This window comes from Muntiacus reevesi, chromosome 10, assembly GCF_963930625.1.
Source record: "Muntiacus reevesi chromosome 10, mMunRee1.1, whole genome shotgun sequence".
Lineage (NCBI taxonomy): Eukaryota > Metazoa > Chordata > Mammalia > Artiodactyla > Cervidae > Muntiacus > Muntiacus reevesi.
This window is the reverse complement of record NC_089258.1, coordinates 22,033,054-22,056,195: the sequence shown is the minus strand read 5'-3', so window position 1 is coordinate 22,056,195 and position 23,142 is coordinate 22,033,054. Positions and strand designations below refer to the sequence as shown.

The following is a 23,142-nucleotide window of genomic DNA, read 5'->3' as shown; positions in this document are numbered from 1 at the left end:
GGGGTAATGAAAATGTTCTAAAGTTGGCTGTGGTGATTAATGTACAACTCTGTGAATACACTAAAAGCCACTGAATTATACACTTTCAATGAGCAAACTGTATGGTATGTGAATTTTATTTCAGTAAAGCCATTTTTAAAATGCAAAAGAAGAAAAGGCCTTGTAAAGTGTATTTGAAACTTACCTCCTTCTCCAGATCCAGAGCCATTATCTAAGAAAAATAAAGAATGAGTATGAACACTTTTCCCAGAATCTCATCTTACCAAGTAGTAAAATTTCTTATCAAAAATCAAACTGTGATATCCATTCTCAGATAGTTCCTTTTCTCATTTTTTTCAAAATCCAACAATTTATTCTTACATCCTTATTTTGTACCTTTCTCCAAATATAAATTCCTTGGATACATAATCTATACCTCATAATCTTTGTAGCCCATTCAGAAAATACCCAGGTGCTTTGTACACAGTGAAAATCAATAAATATTATATAGTAAATGGCTAAATAAAAATAATTTTAATGAACTCACTTAAAAGGTAGAAGAAATGTTTAATTTTGCTAAAGCTTTAAAGGAATAATAAATAAACTGCTTTTAATAAAAAGGGAGGAAAAGCTTTGGGTCTTGCTCCAAAAATCTTAATTAAATCTGTGGATAAAGGCCAAAAGATATGAATAAACCTAAGGTTTAGAAGAAAAGAACCTCAAGGTTGAGGTTTTCTAAATACTGATGAAATTAACTTCCTCCAGGAAACCTTACCAGATGGAATCTCACCAAGGTGTCAGTGAAAAACTTGTTACTAATCAAATTAAAGAACCTCCCTCAAAGTTACCAGGCAAGAAACCAGTGTAAAATGTAATTAATTTAAAATATGTATTTTATAATCTTGAAAGAACCAACATATGGCACAGAGCATGTTGAAAAGAGGGCAAGACTGTAGCATCATCAGCCTGGAGCCAAGATGGCAAGTGACGAACTTGACACTCTATCCAGCACTTTCTAGGGAAAATTTACCAGAAAGTGCATTCCAGTCTGCCAGATAGCTCTCGAGAATAGGGGACATCCTTCACAATATCACTCCCATCCCCCCTCACCCTCAATCTCCCAAAGACAATAATCAAAGTCCCAATCATGGTAGAAAGAAGAGGGACTGGAAAAAATACACATTTTAGATATCACCCACTTCAACACTATTTCTGCTTTATTGACTATGCCAAAGCCTTTGACTGTGTGGATCACAATAAACTGTGGAGAATTCTGAAAGAGATGGGAATACCAGACCACCTGACCTGCCTCTTGAGAAACCTGTATGAAGGTTAAGAAGCAACAGTTAGAACTGAACATGGAACAACACACTGGTTCCATATAGGAAAAAGGAGTACGTCAAGACTGTATATTGTTACCCTGCTTATTTAACTTATAAGCAGAGTACATCATGAGAAACATTGGGCTGGATGAAGCACAAGCTGGAATCAAGATTGCCGGGAGAAATATCAATAACCTCAGCAAATGACACCACCCATATGACAGAAAGTGAAGAAGAACTAAAGAGTCTCTTGATGAAAGTGAAAGAGGAGAGTGAAAAAGTTGGCTTAAAGCTCAACATTCAGAAAAATAAGATCATGGTATCTGGTCCCATCACTTCATGGCAAATAGATGGGGAAACAGTGGAACAGTGGCTGACTTTATTTTGAGGGGCTCCAAGATCACTGCAGATGGTGATTGCAGTCATGAAATTAAAAGACGCTTACTCCTTGGAAGGAAAGTTATGACCAACCTAGACAGCATATTAAAAGGCAGAGACGTTACTTTGTCAACAAAGGTCCGTCTAGTCAAGGCTATGGCTTTTCCAACTAGTCATGTATGGATGTGAGAGTTGGACTGTAAAGGCTGAGCGCCAAAGAACTGATGCTTTTGAACTGTGGTGTTGGAGAAGACTTTTGAGAGTCCCTTGGACTGCAAGGAGATCGAATCAGTCCATCCTAAGAGAAATCAGTCCTGAGTGTTCATTGGAAGGACTGATGTTAAAGCTGAAACTTCAATACTTTGGCCACCTGATGCAAACAGCTGACTCATTTAAAAGACCCTGATGCTGGGAAAGATTGAGAGCAGGAGGAGAAGGGGACAACAGAGGATGAGATGACTGGATGGCATCACCGACTCAATGGACATGAGTGTGGGTAAACTCCAAGAGTTGGTGATGGACAGGGAGGCCTGGCGTGCTGCAGTCCATGGGGTCACAAAGAGTTGAACACGACTGAGTAACTGAACTGAACTGAACTTGAACACTTAATGGGATTTTATACAAAGTCTTACAGTGTATTCATGGACCAATCAACCATGAAAAATATCTTCTCTAAGTAGAGGAAAAGAAAGGATGAACGAGCAGGAAAGAAGACAAGAAGGGAACTTATTTTTATTACCAAATTTTTCTCAGGAAAACTCTCTTTTTCCCTTCTATTCTATATACATTGACTAGGTACATATTATGTGTTAGACAACATAGTAAAAGGAATAAGTACAAACTGATAAATAAGACACACCCAGTGCAGGAGATATTCACTACCAACCTTTTTTTCAACCAATGTCCAATTTTAATAAATATAATATCTCACCGCCTTCCATTGGGGTCATTTAAAATTTTGAAATAAATATATTGTGACTACTCTGATAACGAGGTTGAGCTCTTTCTGTAGATTAGATTTTCACTAGATACATGCCTTCCCCGACTCCAACCCTGGAATTATGACATCCTCCCTGGGCAAGACATACTACTTTCCTGTTCAGAAACAGGATCTGGCTAAAGGATAAACACATTTATCTGTGTTGGATAAATGAAATGAAGTATGATATGTACACAGACATATGCACAAAGCATGAACAAATTCTGCCAGGAGATGCCAAAGAAAGATTTCAGAGGGGAGAAAAGACTTAAGCTCACTATTAAAGCATTAAAAAAAAAGGAGTTCTCAAATAAGCAAAGAAGAATGTTATTCCTAGCACAGCAAACAGGACCTACACCAGACTAGATAACAGAACACAAACCCCACCCAGCAGATAACAAGATCAATGCAGCATCTTATACCTCAGCTCACTGGACCCTCACTTAACCGCAGGAGACGATAACCATCTAACCATGTGGGTATGTAACTGGGCCTCAGAGCAGCCAAGTGATTTGTGCAAGGTCATTCAGCAAACCAGAGCTGGAGTTAATTTAAGTCAGACTTTTTAAGCCTAGTGCAATGCTCTGTCCAGCCTAACACTCTGCCTCCCCATGTTTAACATTCATTGTTTATCAAAGCAGTTGGCATCTTAAACTCCTCATAAATGATGCACAATTAATTTGGGATTATAAAGAACTCCATATTCCTTTTTAGTTTCTAAATCAAGTCTGTGAAATATAATGTACCTAGAAAAGTATGTGAGAACCATATCAAATGACAGTCTACTGGCTTAAGGGAACCTAATTATTTAGTGTATGGGAAAGAATTTGGCCTTTCCCAAAGAGAGATCTGACCTTGGCCCGCAGTTTCTAGAAGGCAACTAACTGATGTTTAGGAAGGAGGCTGACCACATCAGATCTTAGGGTGGGGCTGGCCACGCTCAGTGTTCTTAGGGTGGGGGCTGGCTCACACCAGAAAGACCAACCACACAGTTCAGAGCAGAGGCTTTGAGTCAAGTGGTGTTAGTGGACCAAGTTTGAGATCAACCACATGGACAATCAATCATGCTTATGTAATGGAGCCCCAGTAAGAACTCTGAAAACAGGCACGGTAGTATACAGGAAAAGAAAGGAAATGGGGTAATCATATAAAGAAGAACCTCCACATTTACTGCTAACCTTCACACAATAATTCTATTATAATATCTCACCAGCATCCCTGCTCCCACATACAAACACAAGTAAGAAACCAAGGCATTGCTGTTGGTTTCTTACAGTAATGCCCTCCAAAATTGACCACTACCAATTTAGGAAGACATAAAGAAGGCTGAGCATTGAGGAATTGATGCTTTTGAATTGTGATACTGTAGAAGACTCTTGAGAATACCTTGACAGAAAGAAGATCTAACCAGTCAATCCTAAAGGAAATCAACCCTGAGTATTTATAGGAAGGACTGATGCTGAAGCTGATGCTCCAATACTTTGGCCACCTGATGCGAAGAGCTGACTTGTGAGAAAAGACCCTGATGCTGGAAAGATTGAAGACAGGAGGAGAAGGGGACGACAGAGGATGAAATGGTTAGATAGCACTACTGACTCAATGAACATGAATTTGAGCAAACTCCGGGAGACAGTGAAGCACAGAGAAGCCTGGCATGCAGCAGTTCTTGGTGTCACAAAGAGTCAGACACAGCTCAGTACCAACAACAAATAATTCAGGAAGGAAAAGAGAAGTAAATACAAAAACTGGGAGCAGGTTGGTAACAAAGGCTGGCAAACAGAAAAGATACAAAGAGAAGAGCTTGGACAAACTCTTCCTGGGATGCCACTAATGAGTTTCTACCATATTCCCCACTCCACCTCCCACCAAAATAAAAATGAACAAAACAGATCTCACAGCATTTACCCTCCCAAATCTTATTCTGCCTAATGTTCAAACTATAAGGCAAAATTGATAAGCAAAGTCTCCACCAAAAATAGTATTAAACATTAAAAACGTCCTGAGAAGTAACACAGAAGAAGTAATAAAAGAGACCACCTGGGGTTAAAAAGCAACATGAAATGGGGGCAAAAAGAAGCCCTGCCCACTTCCCACATGATCATCCCAATCCACACAGCAGTCTTGGGAATAAAGCTCGGACTGGAAACTTCATCTTAGTATGGCGGAACCACTTCTAACATTTCTTCAGAGTAGTATCATACATACCAGAGTAGCATGGGCCTCTTGCTACTACTGTTATCTCTTTCTGATGCTTACAAGCAGCCCTTCTGAGAAAGCATTCATTTTGGTACGTGTCCCCATTTGATCCGCAGACAGGAATGTAATTCGTATGGCACTGCAAAAGAAACAAAAATAAATTCTCAGAACGAGGCATGAATACTAACAGTTCATTTCATATTCATGAATGCAATGCTATAGTATTGTAACACACGTCTACTACAGAAGTTTGTTCTTTTATTTGGTTTTTAAAATGAAGAGCTATGCTACTTTCTCATACCTTTTTTCACATTTATAATGAAAATATTTTAACTATCAACTATCCATAAAAATGAGAATGAAAATCTCTATCCTATCTACATCCGTTGCTAGCGATCCAAGGAGACAGTATAAGAGGCTATTCTTCCCCAATGTTTGGAATAAGCACTAATGATGTAAACTATCAAAATTCACTTATTCAACACCTATAGTATAAAAGGTTTCAAGGTAAATGTTATGGAAGACACATGAGTTCTGTTCTCTGAGACTTTACAATATTATTAGAGAACCAAATAAATATGAAATATATATATGTGTGTATATATATGATCGTGTACCAAATCAAAAGTACAGATAAGTATAATATCTAACACCTATTACTGTAAGATATAAGGTATTTAAGAAAGCCTCCTCAGAGAAAGTGAAACGTGAACTGGACCGTGAAGAATTAGTAGATGAAAAGAAAAAAGATGATACAGGTTTGAGAAATGACACTGAATTAGTATGTTTAAGAAACTTTAAAACTTCTGTATTTCAAAAATATAAAGGATTAAAGTTTTAAAATCTGGGAGATAATAGTATAACATGATACAAGTTATCATCACTGAAACAGAGACAGCATCAATTAATACAAAATGGACGAAAGACAAATTTACAGAAAGATAACAAATGGTTAATTAATATATTAAAAATGTTGACCTTTACTAACAATCAGAGTTGCACACGAAAATAAGATGCTACTTTAACCTTATAAAACTGGCTATTAGACAAACAAAAAATTCAATTTAGTCACAAACCAATAGCCCTGCTATAATTTAAACTGGCTCAATCTTTTAAGAATACAATTTAACAACGCATTTTAAGAGTCCTAAAAAAGCAATGAGGCTTTTGATCTACAATTACACATTTAAGGATCTATCTGAAGGAAACTACAATAGATGAAAATTTATTACAGTCATTTCATATAGAAATGTATTCATATCAAAAACATTCAAGAAAAAAATCTAAGTATCCAATAAGGTAATGTTTATTTTAAAGCACGATATTTATGTTCAAAGAGTCATTGAGCATTGCCCTTTATAAGAATACTGTGTGACATCAAAAGATAATGTTAGGTGAAAAGCAGGTAATAATACCAAGTATATAACTTCTGAGAATTTTGTGCCATTTTTAAATGCAGTATCTAGTCCACAAAACTGAATGCAAATTTCTTAAATAATATGATAATATAAAATAAAAATGTAGCAAGAAGATAAATTATATATATATCTGAATTATTTAGAAAAATAAATATTCAGAGAGTCAATCCTGGAAGAAAACATCAATAAATTTTTCACATTACTTGTCACCATATTTTTTTATTTCCAAGTTTATGATTTTCTGTTTTTCTCAATTTTTCGGCAACAAGCAAGGCTTACTTTCATCATTAATTTACTTTTTAAAAAGTGGTCAACTTACTTAATGAACCATAAATTTGGCATGCTACCTCAGGCAAAGCACTGGTAAAAACAATTTTTAATAAAATATTTTATAACCAAGTTGACTTGCTATACACTATCACCAGACTCCTACATGAACTTTAGTTAAAACTCAAATTTTACTTTAGGATGCCTTCCTATATCCCTCCAATTCTTCCAAGGATCACATTCCTTTATTCTCCTCCCCTAACATGTACACAATAAAGCTTACATGATGTCTGCAGGAGTCAATGTTACTCTGTAATTATACAAGGTATATTTAGCAACAACACAACAAAAAAGACCATAAGCTCCAAGATGTCTATGGATTTTTCAAGCCAACTAACTCTTCGCTCAGCAATGCTTAACGACGTTCTAACACAGCGCTCACAAAGGCGCTCACGCTCCCTAGGGGTGGGTGCCCCACGGAGGCGGCTTTGGTTGTCACCATGACAAATGAAAGTGAAGGAGGAGAGTGGAAAAGCTGGCTTCAAACTCAACATTCAGAAAGCTAAGATCATGGCATCCGGTCCCATCGGTTCACGGCAAATAGATGGGGAAACAGTGGAAACAGTGAGAGACTTTATTTGGGGGGGTTCCAAAATCACTCCAGATGGTGACTGCAGCCATGAAATTAAGACGCTTACTCCTTGGAAGAAAAGTTACGACCAACCTAGACAGCATATTAAAAAGCAGAGACATAACTTTGCCAACAAAGGTCCGTCTAGTCAAACCTTTGGTTTTTCCAGTGGTCATGTATGGATGTGAGAGTTGGACTATAAAGAAATCTGAGCGCAGAAGAATTGATGCTTTTGAACTGTGGTGTTGGAGAAGACTCTTGAGAGTCCCTTGGACTGCAAGGAGATCCAACCAGTCCATCCTAAAGGAGATCAGTCCTGAATATTCATTGGAAGGACTGATGCTGAAGCTGAAACTCCAATACTCTGGCCACCTGATGCGAAGAACTGACTCACTGGAAAATACCGTGATGCTGGGAAAGATTGAAGGCAGGAGGAGAAGAGGACAACAGAGGATGAGATGGCTGAATGGCATCACCGACTCAATGGACATAAGTTTGAGTAAACTCCGGGAGTTGGTGATAGACAGGGAGGCCTGGCGTGCTGCAGTCCATGGGGTCTCAAAGAATTGGACATGACTGAGCGACTGAACTGATGACAAGAGGTCATTACTGTCATTTAGCAGATGGATTCTAAGGGTGCTCAAAATACCACAAAGGAAAGGGCAGTTCCATACAACATACACAGCAGAAAATTTCTTTTTTTTATACACCATACAATCTCTGAATGCATCTCCAGCCATTCATGTAGGAACTATGGTAATATCATAAACAAATAAGACTGCTCTAGCTTCTCCTAGTAGTTTTTATTCTAGCACTCACCATACTTCTGCTTTTCGTTTTCAAGTACTACTGGTATGAAAGTGCTGATGATGATCTTTTTAAAAACCTAAATATTCATTTAAGTAGGTAAAAGCAATGGACTCCTACATTGTCTTCTAGTATAATCATGTCCCAGCATTTACATTTTGAAATACTTATTTTATTATAAATTCCTTTTATTTCTCCTTTACATTTCAATTATACATTATATTGATTTCTTTAATTACGTGTTTATGTAAGCTACATTATCTACAAATTTCATTTTAGAAAAGAAATAGAATACAAATTATTGGTTATAAAAAAGGGTTATTAAGTCTGATAGGGCTGAGAATCTATATGGTAATAGCTAACATTTAACGAAGAGTTTCCATCTAGTAAATACTGGCTGCAACTTTAAATGTCCTAAACTAACTTAAATATAACAGTCCTGCAAAGCACAAGTGGAGAAGGAACTGGCAACCCACTCCAGTACTCAGCGCTTAGAGCCAGAGCTCTGAAGTCAGATGCTAAGTTCAAATCTTGGGTCAACCATTCATGTGACTACAGATTAGCGCCAATGCCATTTATTCCCCCTATCGGTAAAATGGTAATTATAATAGTATCTACCTAACAAAGCTGTTATGAGGATTAAATAAGAAAAATCCATCTTTAGCATTTATGTCTGGCCATAGTAAATTTTCAACAAACATTCGCTGGTTCTGCTATAGATATTATCATTTCTGAGTTTTAAGTAATTGTCTAGGGTCACAGCTAATTCCTAATTTCTAACCACTACACGCTCCAGTTTTTCAGCAGGATCTCACTATATGTCACGTGGTGGTAGTGAGCAGGGAGCTTGAAACAGACAGGCGATGTCCTTGAAATGCAACCTAACAAGCACATACCAAGGAGTGAGCACGATGGGAAAAGCAAACCTACAGGTGCTTGGTCAGTCAGTTTCCAGGAGTTGCTTTTAGAAGCTTCTTATTACGCTATAGAAAAATTAAATGATTTGGGCAATTTTAACAACGTGCATCTTCTGACTCGGGCATGACTCTCACTTAAGGTGTGCCTCCTCTTTACTGTCACTCTTGCTGGGGGAAAGAACTCTCCCCCATACCTACTCTTTACCTGGAAGAGTGATTTCAAGCAGTTTACAAAGATGCAGCAGTGTACAACTCTGCAGCCACATCCATTCAAGCATTTATTGTGTACCTACTGTATGTCAAGAACTGTGCTGAATACAATAATATTAACAAGGTTGTGATGGTTAACTTTAAGTATCAACTTGACTGGGCTCCAGGGTGCCTAGATTAAATATTATTTCTGGATGTATCTGTCGAGGGTATTTCTCAATGACATTGGCATTAAAATTGGTGAACCGATAAACACCCTCTCCAATATGGGTGAGATCATCCAACCCACTGAGAGCCTGAATAGAAAAAGGCAAATGAAGGGAGAATGAGCTCCTCACCTTGGTTGAGCTGGGACCTTGGTTTTCTCCTGGTTCTCAGGCCTATGGACTCAGACTGAGACTTACGTATCAGTTCCTCTGACCCTCCGGCCTTCAGATCCACATTGGAACCACATTACTAGCCTTTTTGGGCCCCCAACCTGCGGACTGCAGATCATGGGACTTCGTGTCCGTAACTCAATGAGCCCATTCCTGGTAATTTCTTTCTCTCTTCTCTCTAAATATACCTTGTTGGCTGTTTCTCAGGAGAATCCTGACCAACACAAAAGTCTAACAAGAGGACAGGGTACTTAGCTAGAGCAAACACGATGAAACTCAGGGAAAAATACATCAGCCTGAGAACTCCAGGCAGAAGAACAAAGGGGAAGAAAGGAGACAGGAAAAGCCACGGCATTCCTCTTTACATACTACCCAAGTTCCAATGAAAAGATGCAATTCTGATCATTTTTTCTTGTTCAAAATTAAAAGCAATCTTGTTTATGTATGTGGCAAGATGTAATAGCTCCTATTAACAGGCTAACCAAAACAATTTTACAATTTAAAATCCTATTATTATCTGTTAAAATGTGTTCCAATTATGCCCCCCGAAAGCTTAACATTGAAAGCATGATGAATCATAAGCAAGGTTTTTAAATGAATTGAAAGATAGTGCTACAGAAGAGTGTTTAATGGGCACATGAGGTCATTGTTCTTAAACCAGCAAGAACGGAAGTCTAAGTTGAAGAGACTTAAAAGCTTATAAAGAAGGCGGAGGAGTCAAAGAAAGTTTCGCTCAGCAGCAGGATCAAGTAACACTGTAAACCCTTAGGCAGTTTGCTCCTGCAAAGTAAGTAATTTGTCTTTAAACATCTTTATATCCCCAGCACCTACCACAAAGTAAGCTCTGGGTAAATGTCTACTGATCTAAACCCCTAACTTTTCTTCTTCTTTCTTGCTTTGCCACAAGGTAAGAATACAAGGGATTCAGACAGATCATGAGAAGGTTCTCTAGCTGTTCAAGTACGTTAAAAAGGTCAAAAGGCTTTATAACCTTAGAGTTGCAAGGAAAGACTTTGAGAATGAAAAGCAGAATCATGAAGACAAAGATAAATATAAAATGAAAATGTAGAACTTTATATAAAAAACATAAAATGAAAATAACACTAGGATAACGCCTTTAAAGTATATAGAGATTTCTTTATAATCCATATAAACTAAAAAGTAACCATCTCTAAGGTACTTTAGTTTATATGGATTACATATATCCCAGGTGGCTCTAGCGGTTAAGAACGCACCTGCCAATGCAGGAGACACAAGAGATGTGGGTTCAATCCCTGGGTTGGGAAGATCCCCTGGAGGAGGGCATGGCGTCCCACTCCAGTATTCTTGCCTGGAGAATCCCATAGACAGAGGAGGCTGCTGGGATACAGTCCATAGGGTCGCAAAGAGTCAGAAAAGACTGAAGTGACTTAGCATGCATGCATAAGTGACTTCGTACTTAAAAGAAATTAAAAAAACTGATGTATTAGTAAAATACAGAATATTTTTAAAAGGAAATGTAAGAACTAACAGGATGTTGCCTCTGAGAAGAGCAACTGGTAGTCTGGAGTGGAAGGAAGACATTTTTTGCTTATATAATGCTCAAGTTGTTTACTATGGCAAATACCACACTTTAAAAAAATGTATCAAAATGATACCTACATCATAGGTTTTCATAAGAGCTTAAGTTATGTTAACTTTTATATATAAATATATATAAAATATTTAGAAGTTAATGGATATAAAATGCTCAGCACAGTAAGCAATATTATAAGAACAACACAAACAGTGTATTATATTTTATTAATACAATATACACACATATCTTTACAGATCAACACAGGGAAAAAGAAAATACTCCCCAAAATAGAAAGAATATGAAATATTAATTCACGAAAAATGGTAAATAAAACTATGGCACATTTCCAATTTCTCCAGTAATCAAATGCAAAAAGTTTCTTTGCCTTTCAGATTTATATAATTTAAAAGGACTGACAAAATTCACTACCAAGAGGCTGAAAGGAAAGAAGCAGCCTGGTAACACCACTCCTGGTGAGAATGCTAATCTGTACGCGAACATTCCATTGGCCTGACAACTCCACATCAAGGACTTTAACCTAAGGAAATAAAAAACAGTTGGAAGAGGGGAATAGCCCCAGTTTTCCCCACTCAGGATGGCGAAAATACCCACAAAAAACCTGCAATCTTTGTTGCATGAAGACCCAGAGGATAGAATCCAGAGCAAGCAAAGCCACTGGAAAGTGAGCGAGGAAGTCCCAGAAAGGAGAGAGCAGGGAGCCCCAGATTCCGAGGCTGACTTCTGAACCAAGCACGCATGGGGCACACTCCAAGCAGACCAGCTAAGACTGAAATAAACGATACTTGTGCTGCTCCCCACACAGGAAGGACAAAGTCTGCTGTTTTTCAGTCAATTCAACTGTTTCAAAAACGACAATACTCAGAGGAACGTAATTCAAACACGACAAAACATATCATTCACAATGTGTAGGATACAGTCAGAATAAATAGGAGAAAAAAAGAAAACACAATCCATTCTCAAATGAAAAGGCAATCAATAGAAATGATCCCTGAGATGTCCCAGATGTTGAAACTGGCAAAGATTCTTAAAGCATCAATATCTATGCTCAAGGAAAATAAGCTTGTATGGAATGAAAAGACAAGAAATCTCAAACAGAAACTATAAATTCTAAAAATAAAGTATCTGAAAGTAAAAGACTCACTGAATGGCAGAATGGTGATGACAGAAAAAAGGATCAGTGAACCTTGATGTAGGTTAAGTAAAATTTACCTAACATGAAGAAGAAGAAGTAAAAGTACATGAGGGCTTGGTACATACCATGTACATCAACACCTTCTTTTAAGCACATAAACCCACTTTAGTTACTGTCCTTCTTAAGAAGGTTTAGGGAGCAAGAGGGCAGGCAGACATAACACTGCCTATTTTTTTTATTTAATTTTTATTTTTATATTATAGTTGATTTACAATGCTGTGTTAATTCAGGTGTACAACAAAGTGATTCAGTTACATATGCATATGTCCATTCCTTTTAAGATTCTTTTCCCATGTAAGTTATTACAGAATATTGAGTAGGGTTCCCTGTCCCATACAGTGGGTCCATGTTGATTATTTATTTTATATACAGTAGTTACACTGGCCTGACTACTGTTACATGAGGAACCATGGAGGAGTGGGCACAAGGTTAGCTAAGCCACTTCAAAGGTGGCTATTGTCAATAAACAGTGGACTGTAAAGTCCCTTTTGACCAAGGGGAACATTTTTGGCTGGTCATCAGCATACTCCCCACCCCTTCCTCCTTTACTTAAACTTTCTACTTCTTTTAATGAAAATAAACTTGATAGTTAACAGTTTTCAAAAAGGCATCATATTCAAGGTCTCTTTCTGATTCTGATTCTCATTACAATATCCTAAGAAAGGGTGGGAAATATGCTATCTATTTTCAGATGGATCAAAAACAATTATGCCTGAAGCTGTAGAGGGTTTCTAGAAATACTGACTATCCTATGCTTTTATTCCTAATCTGTTCCCTTTCTTTCCTTTAAAATCCAAAATGGTAGGTACAATTAGAATAAGATCATGAATTTAAAAATTTCTAGTTCCTTTTTTGTCTCATCACAAATTCTGAATAAGGGACCACCCTGTGAACAATGGTCCCTGGTAGGGGGAACTAAGATCCCAAAAGCTGTGCAACGCAATCAAAAGAAAAAAAAAAATGTAGCACATTTCACTTCCATTCTTTTTGCTTTTTTAGACTACAAACTCACAACTAAAACAGCATCTGAAAAACAGAGATATTCGCACTCTTCATTTGAGATTCCCCCTTTCTAGTCCATCTGTAACTCAGATCTAACCTGAGGCAGTCATGTTCTTTGGCCTAAAAAAGATAGGACAGCAGCAAATAAGGGAAAAATAAGGGAAATAAGCAAATAAGGGAAAGAGAAAGACCAGAAAGAGAAGGAAAGGGGGAAAAAAGACCAACATTTTAAATAAGTGACTCTACTGCAATCTGAGAGTCCCTTGGACTGCAAGGAGATTCAACCAGTCCATCCTAAGAGAGACCAGTCCTGGGTGTTCATTGGAAGGACTGATGCTGAAACTGAAACTCCAGTACTTTGGCCACTTGATCCAAAGAGCTGACTCACTGGAAAAGACCCTGATGCTCGGAAAGATTGAGGGCAGGAGGAGAAGGGGACGACAGAGGATAAGATGGTTGGATGGCATCACCGACTCAATGGACATGGGTTTAGGTGGACTCCGGGAGTTGGCGATGGACAGGGAGGCCTGGCGTGCTATGATTCATGGGGTCGCAGAGTCGGACACGACTGACAGACTGAACTGAACTGAACTGCAATCTGTACGTTTCAGTGACAATTATACCTTACATTTGAATAAAACCTTTTTAATATTTTTTTCAAGGCATTTTCACATCCTATGAGAGTCAGTCTGTCCTTATAATTCAAGAAAAGAATGGAAGGTACAAACTAGCGTTTCATTTGACAACAAAGAATCAGTGGGCTGTGAACCCAAATTTCTTGTAGGGTTCAAGGTGTTTTAATAAGCTTTTTAATTTAAAAAAATGTAGAATTACAAACTATGACAAATGTTAAAATTCTTGAAAAGAGGTTTGATTTCCTTACCTGAAACTGACATGCACATTTCAAACCATCTCCATCTTCTTTACAGACTCCTCCATATTTACATGATGATTCATCACAAACTCTTAGATCAGATTCCCTCACATTTAATTCTGTAAAAGAGGAAAAATTGTTTCATATACATATGTGTGTGTCCTTTTTATCAAAATGTGCATATATAAATGAGAGAAAAAATCCTTATACCTTATCAACAAGTATAAGTCACAACATACAAAAATTAAGTTCTACAGGACACAAACTGTTCGAGATTCCCCAAAGACAGCTGTGCACAGTAATGTGCCTAAAATCACATAAAGCAAAGCAAAATAAAACTCAAAATTTCAGGATTTCACATAATTCTCAAAAGAGAAATCCACAGAATTTTTTTATTTTGCCTGCCAAGAGCTTAAGACTATTACTATTATTTACTATTATTATCTTAATTTAGATTATTTTTCTAGTGACTGAGTTACTTCTAAGGGCAGCCAATAAGAATAACTGAAAAAAAAAATCTTGACTTTTTTGGTACCCAGAATAAGTTTTGGATGATCATTAATCACTCTTGACAGATAAACAGTTTCAACTACAAAAGAATGATAAAAGTAAGCTTGAATTTCACACAATAGATATATACGGTATTTCACACCATAGGTATATATGGGGCACTTACATGAAAAGAAAGAGGTTCAAAATCTTCATAGATTTAAGATTTTTAAATGATTGATGTAATTTTACTACCACAGGAAGCAGAGCCTATCAACAATACTAGTATTCTGCAGTCATTCTGTGCTTGTTCCAAGACTGTCAGTCTTATTCTGAAACGATCAAAATAATCTCTCTAGGAAACCTAATAAATTGCTTCCAGGTTAGAGAAAAGCTGCCAATCACATGAAACTGGGTGAAAACCACTACAAAGCCAATTTTCATATCCTCCCTACTGGGAATGAGAGCTACAACAACAAATGCACTTACATAAACAATTAACAAATGGTTGTTTAAAAACTCATCCCAGGGCCTCCCTGACGGCTCAGTGGTGAAGAATCCGCCTGCCAATGCAGGAGACACAGGTTCGATCCCTGATCCAGGAAAATCCCACATGCGGCAGAGTAAGTAAGCCCGTGTGCCACAACTACTAAGCCTGCGCTCCAGAGCCCGGGAACCACAAAAGAGTCTGTGTGCTGCAGCTGCTGAAGCTTGCACCCCCTGTAGCCTGTGCCCCCCAACAGGAGAAGCCACGCAATGAGATCCTACATACCACACCTAGACAGTAGCCCCAGTTCACGACCACTAGAGAAAAGTCCACACAGCAACAAAGATCCAACAAAGCCAAAAATAAACAAACATTATTTAAAAAAAAAAAAGACAACTCATCCCAGTGAGGAGGTGAATTCATGAGTCTGGAAGCAGAGAAGCCCAAGTTAGCTCCTGACTCTGTGGCTCAATAGCTGAGACGCTCTGGGAAGAGCACATGACTTCTCGCAGCTCTAGATGGAGATGAGGTCTTGGCAAGCATCTCTCCGCGAGCATTTCTCCTGCAGTCCCTCACCCCTGGTTGTTTTCTACTTCTAGATTTCAAAGCAGGCCTCAGTGGACTGACTGGAGGAGGCCTTATCTCTCTATCTAGTGACACGCGTCCTGGCTGACCATCATCGCCGCTCTCTGCCCCAACTGTCCTCAGTGCTCTGCAATATGTCTCTGCCATTTGTCCCGGCTGACTCTCTGAGGAACTGACAGTCTAGTACCTAAACACCCAAAGAGTGGACAGTCAGGGTACTTATTTGAGTAACCACCCTGAACTAAGCATTGCACTAAAGTAAGCATGTCTATGTAACTATAGGTTACAAAAACTTTTTTTTTTCTTTTCCTTAAATGGATTTCGGGTGGTGCACAGAATTGGATTGCTCTAAAGTTCAAGCATATGTGTAAAAAAAATTTTTTTAGAAGATGAGCAGAAACAAAAACTACAGGAAACTAATGCAGTTGTTTTGTCGCTCTCAATGTTTCACATAGTATTCAAGGCAGAGATGATCATCCTTCGATTCCTTTCACCGTAGCTCTGGAGGCTTTATGTTCTTGGTTTTCCTCACCTTCCAATTCTCACTCATTCTTCCCTGTCCCCCCTTAAACACTCACATTAGCTCCTGAGGCTCAATACTAATTGGGAGGGGGGGTGTTTTTTTCTGTCTACCTAGATTCCTGCAGGGAACTCACACAAGGTCTCCAGGTTCCAGTTACTGTCTTATGTACACATTAGAACCCAAGGAACATAACTAAATATTCATAAAGAATTGCTCTAGAAAAGAAGATAAGAAAGCATGACATCTCTGCTCAACCACAGGCTTAATCAATTTTAGGGACCATAGAAATAAAAAGAATTGCATGATTTGAGAAATAAATTTTAGTGTATTTGTCTTACTTCTTTTCTTTGTAGCTTTAAAGTTCACATTGGGTTCCAATGAAATCAGACATATCAAATGATAAATAAATTTTTATTTTGTCCATGGGTCAAGATCATGCTTTAAGACTTGCTATCTTGGCTTCAGATTCTTTTGACTTGAAGTATTTCACCTGTTGTATTTTAAAAGCACAATGGAACTGCAATCAAGAGCCTAAACCCTCCCTGCCACAAATATTTTCACACACATCTGTTTGCATGATGGACCAAAGAACACCTTGGGAGAAGAATCATTCATACTAAGGTGAAGCTTCCCTGGTAGCTCAGTTGGTAAAGAATCTACCTACAGTTCAGGAGACCTGGGTTCGATTCCTGGGTGGGGAAGATCCCCTGGAGAAGGAAATGGCAACCCACTCCAGTATTCTTGCCAATGGAGAACTGTCAATGGAGAATCCCACTGACAGAGCAGCCTGGCAGGCTACAGTCCATGGGGTCACAAGACTCGGACACGACTTAGCAACTAAACCACAAGGTAAAACAGAAAAGTTCAGCCTGATAAACAATGTCTTGGTTGGACAGGAGAAGTCCAGGCAAAGTCTTAAATAATTGGGTGCTACATCATAGTTTGATAAAAATTAGTTTATCAAGAGTATGATGACTTTCCAGTGCCCCAACTCCTCACAAATTTGAGAACTACTACCTAATGCAAAATCAGTACAGAAGGAATTCTGAACTGGGGTCCTCTTCTAAAAGTTATTTCAAGTATTCTGTTCAGTACCAGGCACTCAGGAGGGCACTCTATTACCTATCAATGATAACGATAACACACCTGCCTTTCTGAGCCCCAAGTGGGAATTCAGCAGAAAGGATGAGTCATTTCTAAGGCCAAAAATCAGTTCTCCAAACAGAAATATTTTACATACAGAATCACTCAGAAGAGTGGATTTCAAAGAGAAATATTTAGTTCTAGTTGCAAATGTGCCCATCATATAATTCTCTAAATGTAAAACTTGCCTCGATTTTCATCAACATTCCAAGGCTGGGGAACAATATACCATAAGGGAAGAAATCCTACTTACTATGAACGTGAACTGCCAGAACCCCCAACTTTTGGCACCACTAACTAGGTTCAGGCTGCAGTTCAAAATGAGATCCATTAGCATTCCAGAATGATGCGACTTTCCTACCACCATTCCAATTAAACAGAAGGTAACTGGGGTATCTTATGAGTTAGCTAGTAATTATGGGAGCCAAAAAGTGAATTAACTTTGCAAGACGTTATGACAGAATTGAGGGTTTCTCCATCTCAGCAGTACTGAGATTTTGGGTTAGATAGTTCTTTGTTGCAGGGGGTTACCCTGTTCACTGCAGGACGCTCAGCAACATCCCTGACCTCCACCCACTAGAAGTCAGTAGGACCAGCTGTAACAACCAAAAATGTCTCAACACTACAAAACATCTCCTAGGGAACAAATTCACCACCAGGCGAGATCCACTGTAAAAGACGAAATAAAAGGCTTCATGTTTAATTCTCCAACACAATCATTATAAAGAAAATGAGTCAAAAGCAGCAATCTGCAAAATCTCTGCACGTTACTACAGTTATTTTTCACTGCAACAGGAGGCTCAGAGTGGGTGTCCTCCTTTAAGAATGTCTTAACCTCTCAGCAGCCTGGCTTCTTTCCCCTTTCATATCAAAATTCTATCAAAGGTCAAAATCACTCTATTCTAAAGATCCCACACCTTTCTTCTTAAGTCATCCAGCTCTTTTCTTGACCTCTCTACTGGAGCTGACACACCTGGCCTCCCCCATTCCAACCTGGTAATCTTAATTATTCCTCCAACTAACTCTCTGACCACTTCTCAGTCACTCCTTTTTCCTTCTCCTACTGCTCAATCCACGTCACTCTTAGAATTTATCCCCGACTTAATCAATGCTCCAGATTAACCAGACTGTTTTTGTCTGTAAAACATGCCAACCAATGCCCATGGCTCAGTGAATCCTCAAGGCTACGAGGTCACTCTCTGGAACATTCATGAGTACTTGAGCTCCAACCAGGAGAGTTGCTCTTGTGCTTCAAGAGTCAGTTATGTATGTTATCCAGTCTGTGTATACCAACTCTATTCATTACTGTAATTATGTGGTTTTAACTCTTCATAAGAAAATAAATTTTCTATGAAAACAAAATTGGATGCTACAGAAAGACTTAGGACAGGTTCCTTTTTAAAAATAGCTGTTGCCTTAGGTGGAGGCAAGATAAAAACCTAGGTTTTTGTATCTGCAAGTCTTTAAATTCCTTTCTAAAGACATTAAAACTGGAATGTGTACTCAATGCATTATGAATGTGGTTTATTAAAGAAAGGGAAAACTCCAGTTATTGTTAAAGAAAAACTCTGGGCTCTCTCAAAATATTGTTTAATAAATATATATTTTTAAGTTAAAATGCTACATACATTTACAAATTATTTTGTGACTCCTCACTTTAAAAAGTTTCTTGATTAATCAACTACCAGAATCTTACGGCACTCAGACAAGAGGGCTCCTACTATGTACAAAAATATTCTGTCCTCAGCCATCCCAGTGTAATATCTCATCTTACTTCTCTCAGCACTCTCTTCCACTCCCACGGCTCAAGTCTTCAGAGTTGGTTTTCCCCAACCTTATTAAAGCCATCTCATCTGCTTTTGCCAGTGCTATTTCCAGTCTTCAGAGCACTGCTGAGCAAAGTCCTATAAATTAATACTTAAATAGGATTTAATGATAAGTATTTTTTAAGTACTTTACAACATGTGGAAATACTCAGTTTATCTCTAGGTGATTCCTTATTGACTGTCTTTTAAGACATCTTCAAACCTTGTACCATGTTCTTAAGAAAATCTCAGTGGGTTTATTCTCATTGCCCAGATGCTAATAGTATTTGGGAAAACCTATACACCAATCCAACCTGACATGACCCCTGCTGGATGGTTTCACTCCCAAAAGATGCCCTGTTTGTTCATGACACTGTCCAACTGCCCACATGACAGTTCTACAATCTCTACACTGAAAACAGTGGAAATATTAAGAATATTTAAACGTTTAAAATATCCCACATCAGAAAATAATGTGACACGGCCATGGAATATTACACAGCTATTTAAAAGGTTGTGTATATTACATAACAATATGGAAATATGCTGATGAATGTTAAGTAAGGTAGAAGACAAAGCTATACATACACCAATATAATGTATAAAAAAACATATATAGGAAAATCCAACTGTGTTTGCACCAGTGGAATATGGATTTTATTTTCTCTTTTCAAGTTTTTATACCAGTTATATTTAAAGGGGGGGGGGGCTTCTCTGCTCACTCATCTAATAAAGAATCTGCCTGCCAATGCAGGAGATGTAGGTTCAATCCCTGGGTCAGGAGGATTTCCTGGAAAAGGAAATGGCAACCCACTCCAGTATTCTTGCCTTGAAAGTTCCATGCACAAAGGAGCCTGGCTGGCTACAGTCCATGCGGTCGCAAAGAGCTGGACACAATTGAGCACGGGAGAAAAGAGTCAATGTGATTTCAAACAACCCCAGACAGTTTGCCATACCATGGACAAAGCATGATTTTGAGGGCCAATACAGGCCAGGTTCACAGGCTAGTTCTTCACATTGTAGAGTGACATCACCTTCCCTAGATGTTGTAATGATTAGATGAGATAATGCATTAAAAAGCAACAGTGCCTAGAACAAGAAGGTATACAACAAAGATTCACTTCCTTTTCTTTCCCAGGCCAACCTTAGAGATACCTGTAATGAAAACAACAGATCTATCTAGTAAATGTTGACTTCAGTCTCAGCAAGTGAGATGAACTAGGAATTAAATTCTCTTCAACCTGTTTACTAAATTAACGATAATACATTAGTTATCTTCTGCTATAAAGATATTGGGGGAAAATAAACTCTGCTCAATATTTCATGATATACAACCAAAAGCAGCTTAGATTAATATTAAATAGCATTCACAGAAGAGATGACTAAAAGATCTCTATGCTATATAAAACGAAAGGAAATTCACATGTGCCACACAATTTATCTGACTCTGATATTTTTCATCTGATTCTGCACACAACTGCCAAGCCACCCTTTGTTAAACACCATTCTGATCATGTCGGTCCTCCAATCAAACACCTACAGTCATTCCCTGCTGCCTATTTCAGTTCTAAAAGCCTGAATGTCAGGATGCTTCAGGCAAGGTGATGGGGAGGACAACCTATTCCAGGATAAGAAAGAAATACCTAGATCTCAAGCTGGGTATTAACGGTACCCAGGGTCTTTCTAGCCCTACCAAAGATCTCAAATTTGGACACTCTCTCCCTTACTCCTGTTTTTGACTAGCTTGGCAAACCTGGGTGCTTCCCTCTCACAGATCCACAAACTGAAGCCTCTATACAGCTGCCAGGGGACAAGGACAGAGAAGTATTGGGGCTGTTAACAGGTACTGAAATTCTTTTGGGAGCGATGGAAACGCTTTGCAATTATATTGTAAGTAGTAGTGATGGTTGCATAACACACTAAATATATTAAAAACCACTGAGTTGTACACTTTAAAATGGTGACCTTTATATTATGTGGATTATATCTCAATAAAGAATAAAAACACTTCAAAAATCAGAGAAAATAATCATGTCACCTAAATTTTTAAAAAGATGAACAAGCAATATAATTTGCTGTTTAACAGGCAGACCCTGGAATCAGACCTCCTAGATCAGCATCTTACCTCTGTCACTTATCAAGTACATCACATCTTAGTAATTTACCACTCTGAGCCTCCATTCCCTCATCTGTAAAATGGGGACAATAACAGCACCCAACTCATAAAGCTGATGAAGGATTAAATAAAGACGGGAAAAGCACTCAGCAGTGCATGACACATCGGAAGTGCTATGTTAAGTGTTTGCTGGTTTTTTTATTAACACCAGGCTCTGGAGAAGATGGGGGAAATGAGCATTCAAACCAGCTTTAAGAGTATAAACTGGCAGAACCGCTCATAGGAAAATGTAGCAATATATATGGATATTTAAACTGTCTATATGTCTTAACCCCACAACTCTATTATTAGGAAATTATGATAGGGATAGAAGACAAAACATACAAAAGTGTACCTGCAAGACTGATAACGTCAGCTTTTTTATATAATAGCAAAGTGGAAAACAACCTAAGTGTCCACCCATTGGGAATTAATTACATAAATTATTGATGAAATACTATGCAGTCATGAAAGTATGTGACAGAAATACATATACTGATGTGGAAGGACCAAGATCCATTGTGTAGTGCAAAAAGCAGGTTATAAAACTATATAATTAATAGTAGAACTACATGTAACCTTGTTCTATATTTTCCATATAGTTCTGTATTTTCCATATAGTAAAATCATATAGTTATAATGTAATTTACATTTTGCAACATATACATGTTTATGTAAGTATTTTTAACTTTTGAAAGTATATTCAGTATATTTCCTACATCAAAAATTTTGAAATATCAACAAATAAATTTAAACACAAGGAAACACCCTTCTATTTCTTTTTGTTGTTGTTGTTACTCCACATAGCTTGTGGGATTTTAGTTTCACTATGAGAGATCAAACCTGGGCCCAAAGCAGTGAAAGCACTGAGTCGTAACTACTGGACCACCAGGTAATTCCCATCTCTAGTTCTATTTCTAACCACTATTCCTTAGTGTCTGCAATACCAAATGGAATGGGAGGTAACCAGAACCCAGATGTCACCCACAAAGACAAAAACCTACAAAAGAACCTGCAAGTTATCACTGAAGAGTCTGGTGTTAACTATTTTAAAAGGACTTCACAAACTCTGGACATTATTATTAACAGAAAAGAGTTCCAGATGTGGAGTTTTAACTATTCGATTAAGTAACTACACGAAATTGGCCAGGCACTAAATCTGAGAAACCCCAGTTCCCTAGAGTAAAAATGGGTATAATAATCCCTCGCAGGATAAAAAAGATTAAAAGACATCTTTACAAAAGACCACTGGAAACTATCAAGGATACTTTTCCCCATTGGGTAAAACCATCAAAACCAAAACTTTGACACAACCCCAACCTTAAACCCCATTTTATAAAACAATGAATAATCTTTTTTAAAAAACTAAGTTTAATTAAATGGTAATTAGGAAGCACTTGCTTCCCTCATAGCTCAGTTGGTAAAGAATCCGCCTGCAATGCAGGAGACCACAAATCAATTCCTGGATCAGGAAGATCCGCTGGAGAAGGGATAGGCTACCCACTCCCGTATTCTCAGGCTTCCCTTGTGGCTCAGCTGGTAAAGAATCCGCCTGCTACGTGGGAGGCCTGGGTTCAACCCCTGGGTTGTGCAGATCCCCCGGAGAAGGGAAACACTACCCACTCCAATATTCAGGCCTGGAGAATTCCATGGACTGTATAGTCCATGGGGTCGCAAAGAGTCAGACACAACTGAGCCACTTTCACTAACTCAGGAAGCACTTACGGACTGAACTTGAAGGAAACAATGGTAAATATAATCACACAGCCCAAGAAACATCTCAAACCACTTTAGAGAGAAAAAAAATCTATGAAAAAAAATAATAAA

General features: G+C 38.1%; 1 protein-coding gene across 1 annotated transcript in view; it reads right to left on the bottom strand.

The window, feature by feature from the left end:
• The window catches only part of LOC136143847 (myb/SANT-like DNA-binding domain-containing protein 3), a 139,119-nt gene that overhangs the window by 48,967 nt on the left and 67,010 nt on the right, over positions 1 to 23,142 (bottom strand). The window contains exons 2-4 of the mRNA XM_065901493.1: positions 14,138 to 14,247; positions 4,864 to 4,993; positions 185 to 211 (exon numbers count right to left, since the gene is read on the bottom strand). Of these exons, the coding sequence (XP_065757565.1) occupies positions 185 to 211; positions 4,864 to 4,993; positions 14,138 to 14,247 (267 nt within the window). The remainder of the gene's footprint in view (positions 1 to 184; positions 212 to 4,863; positions 4,994 to 14,137; positions 14,248 to 23,142) is intronic.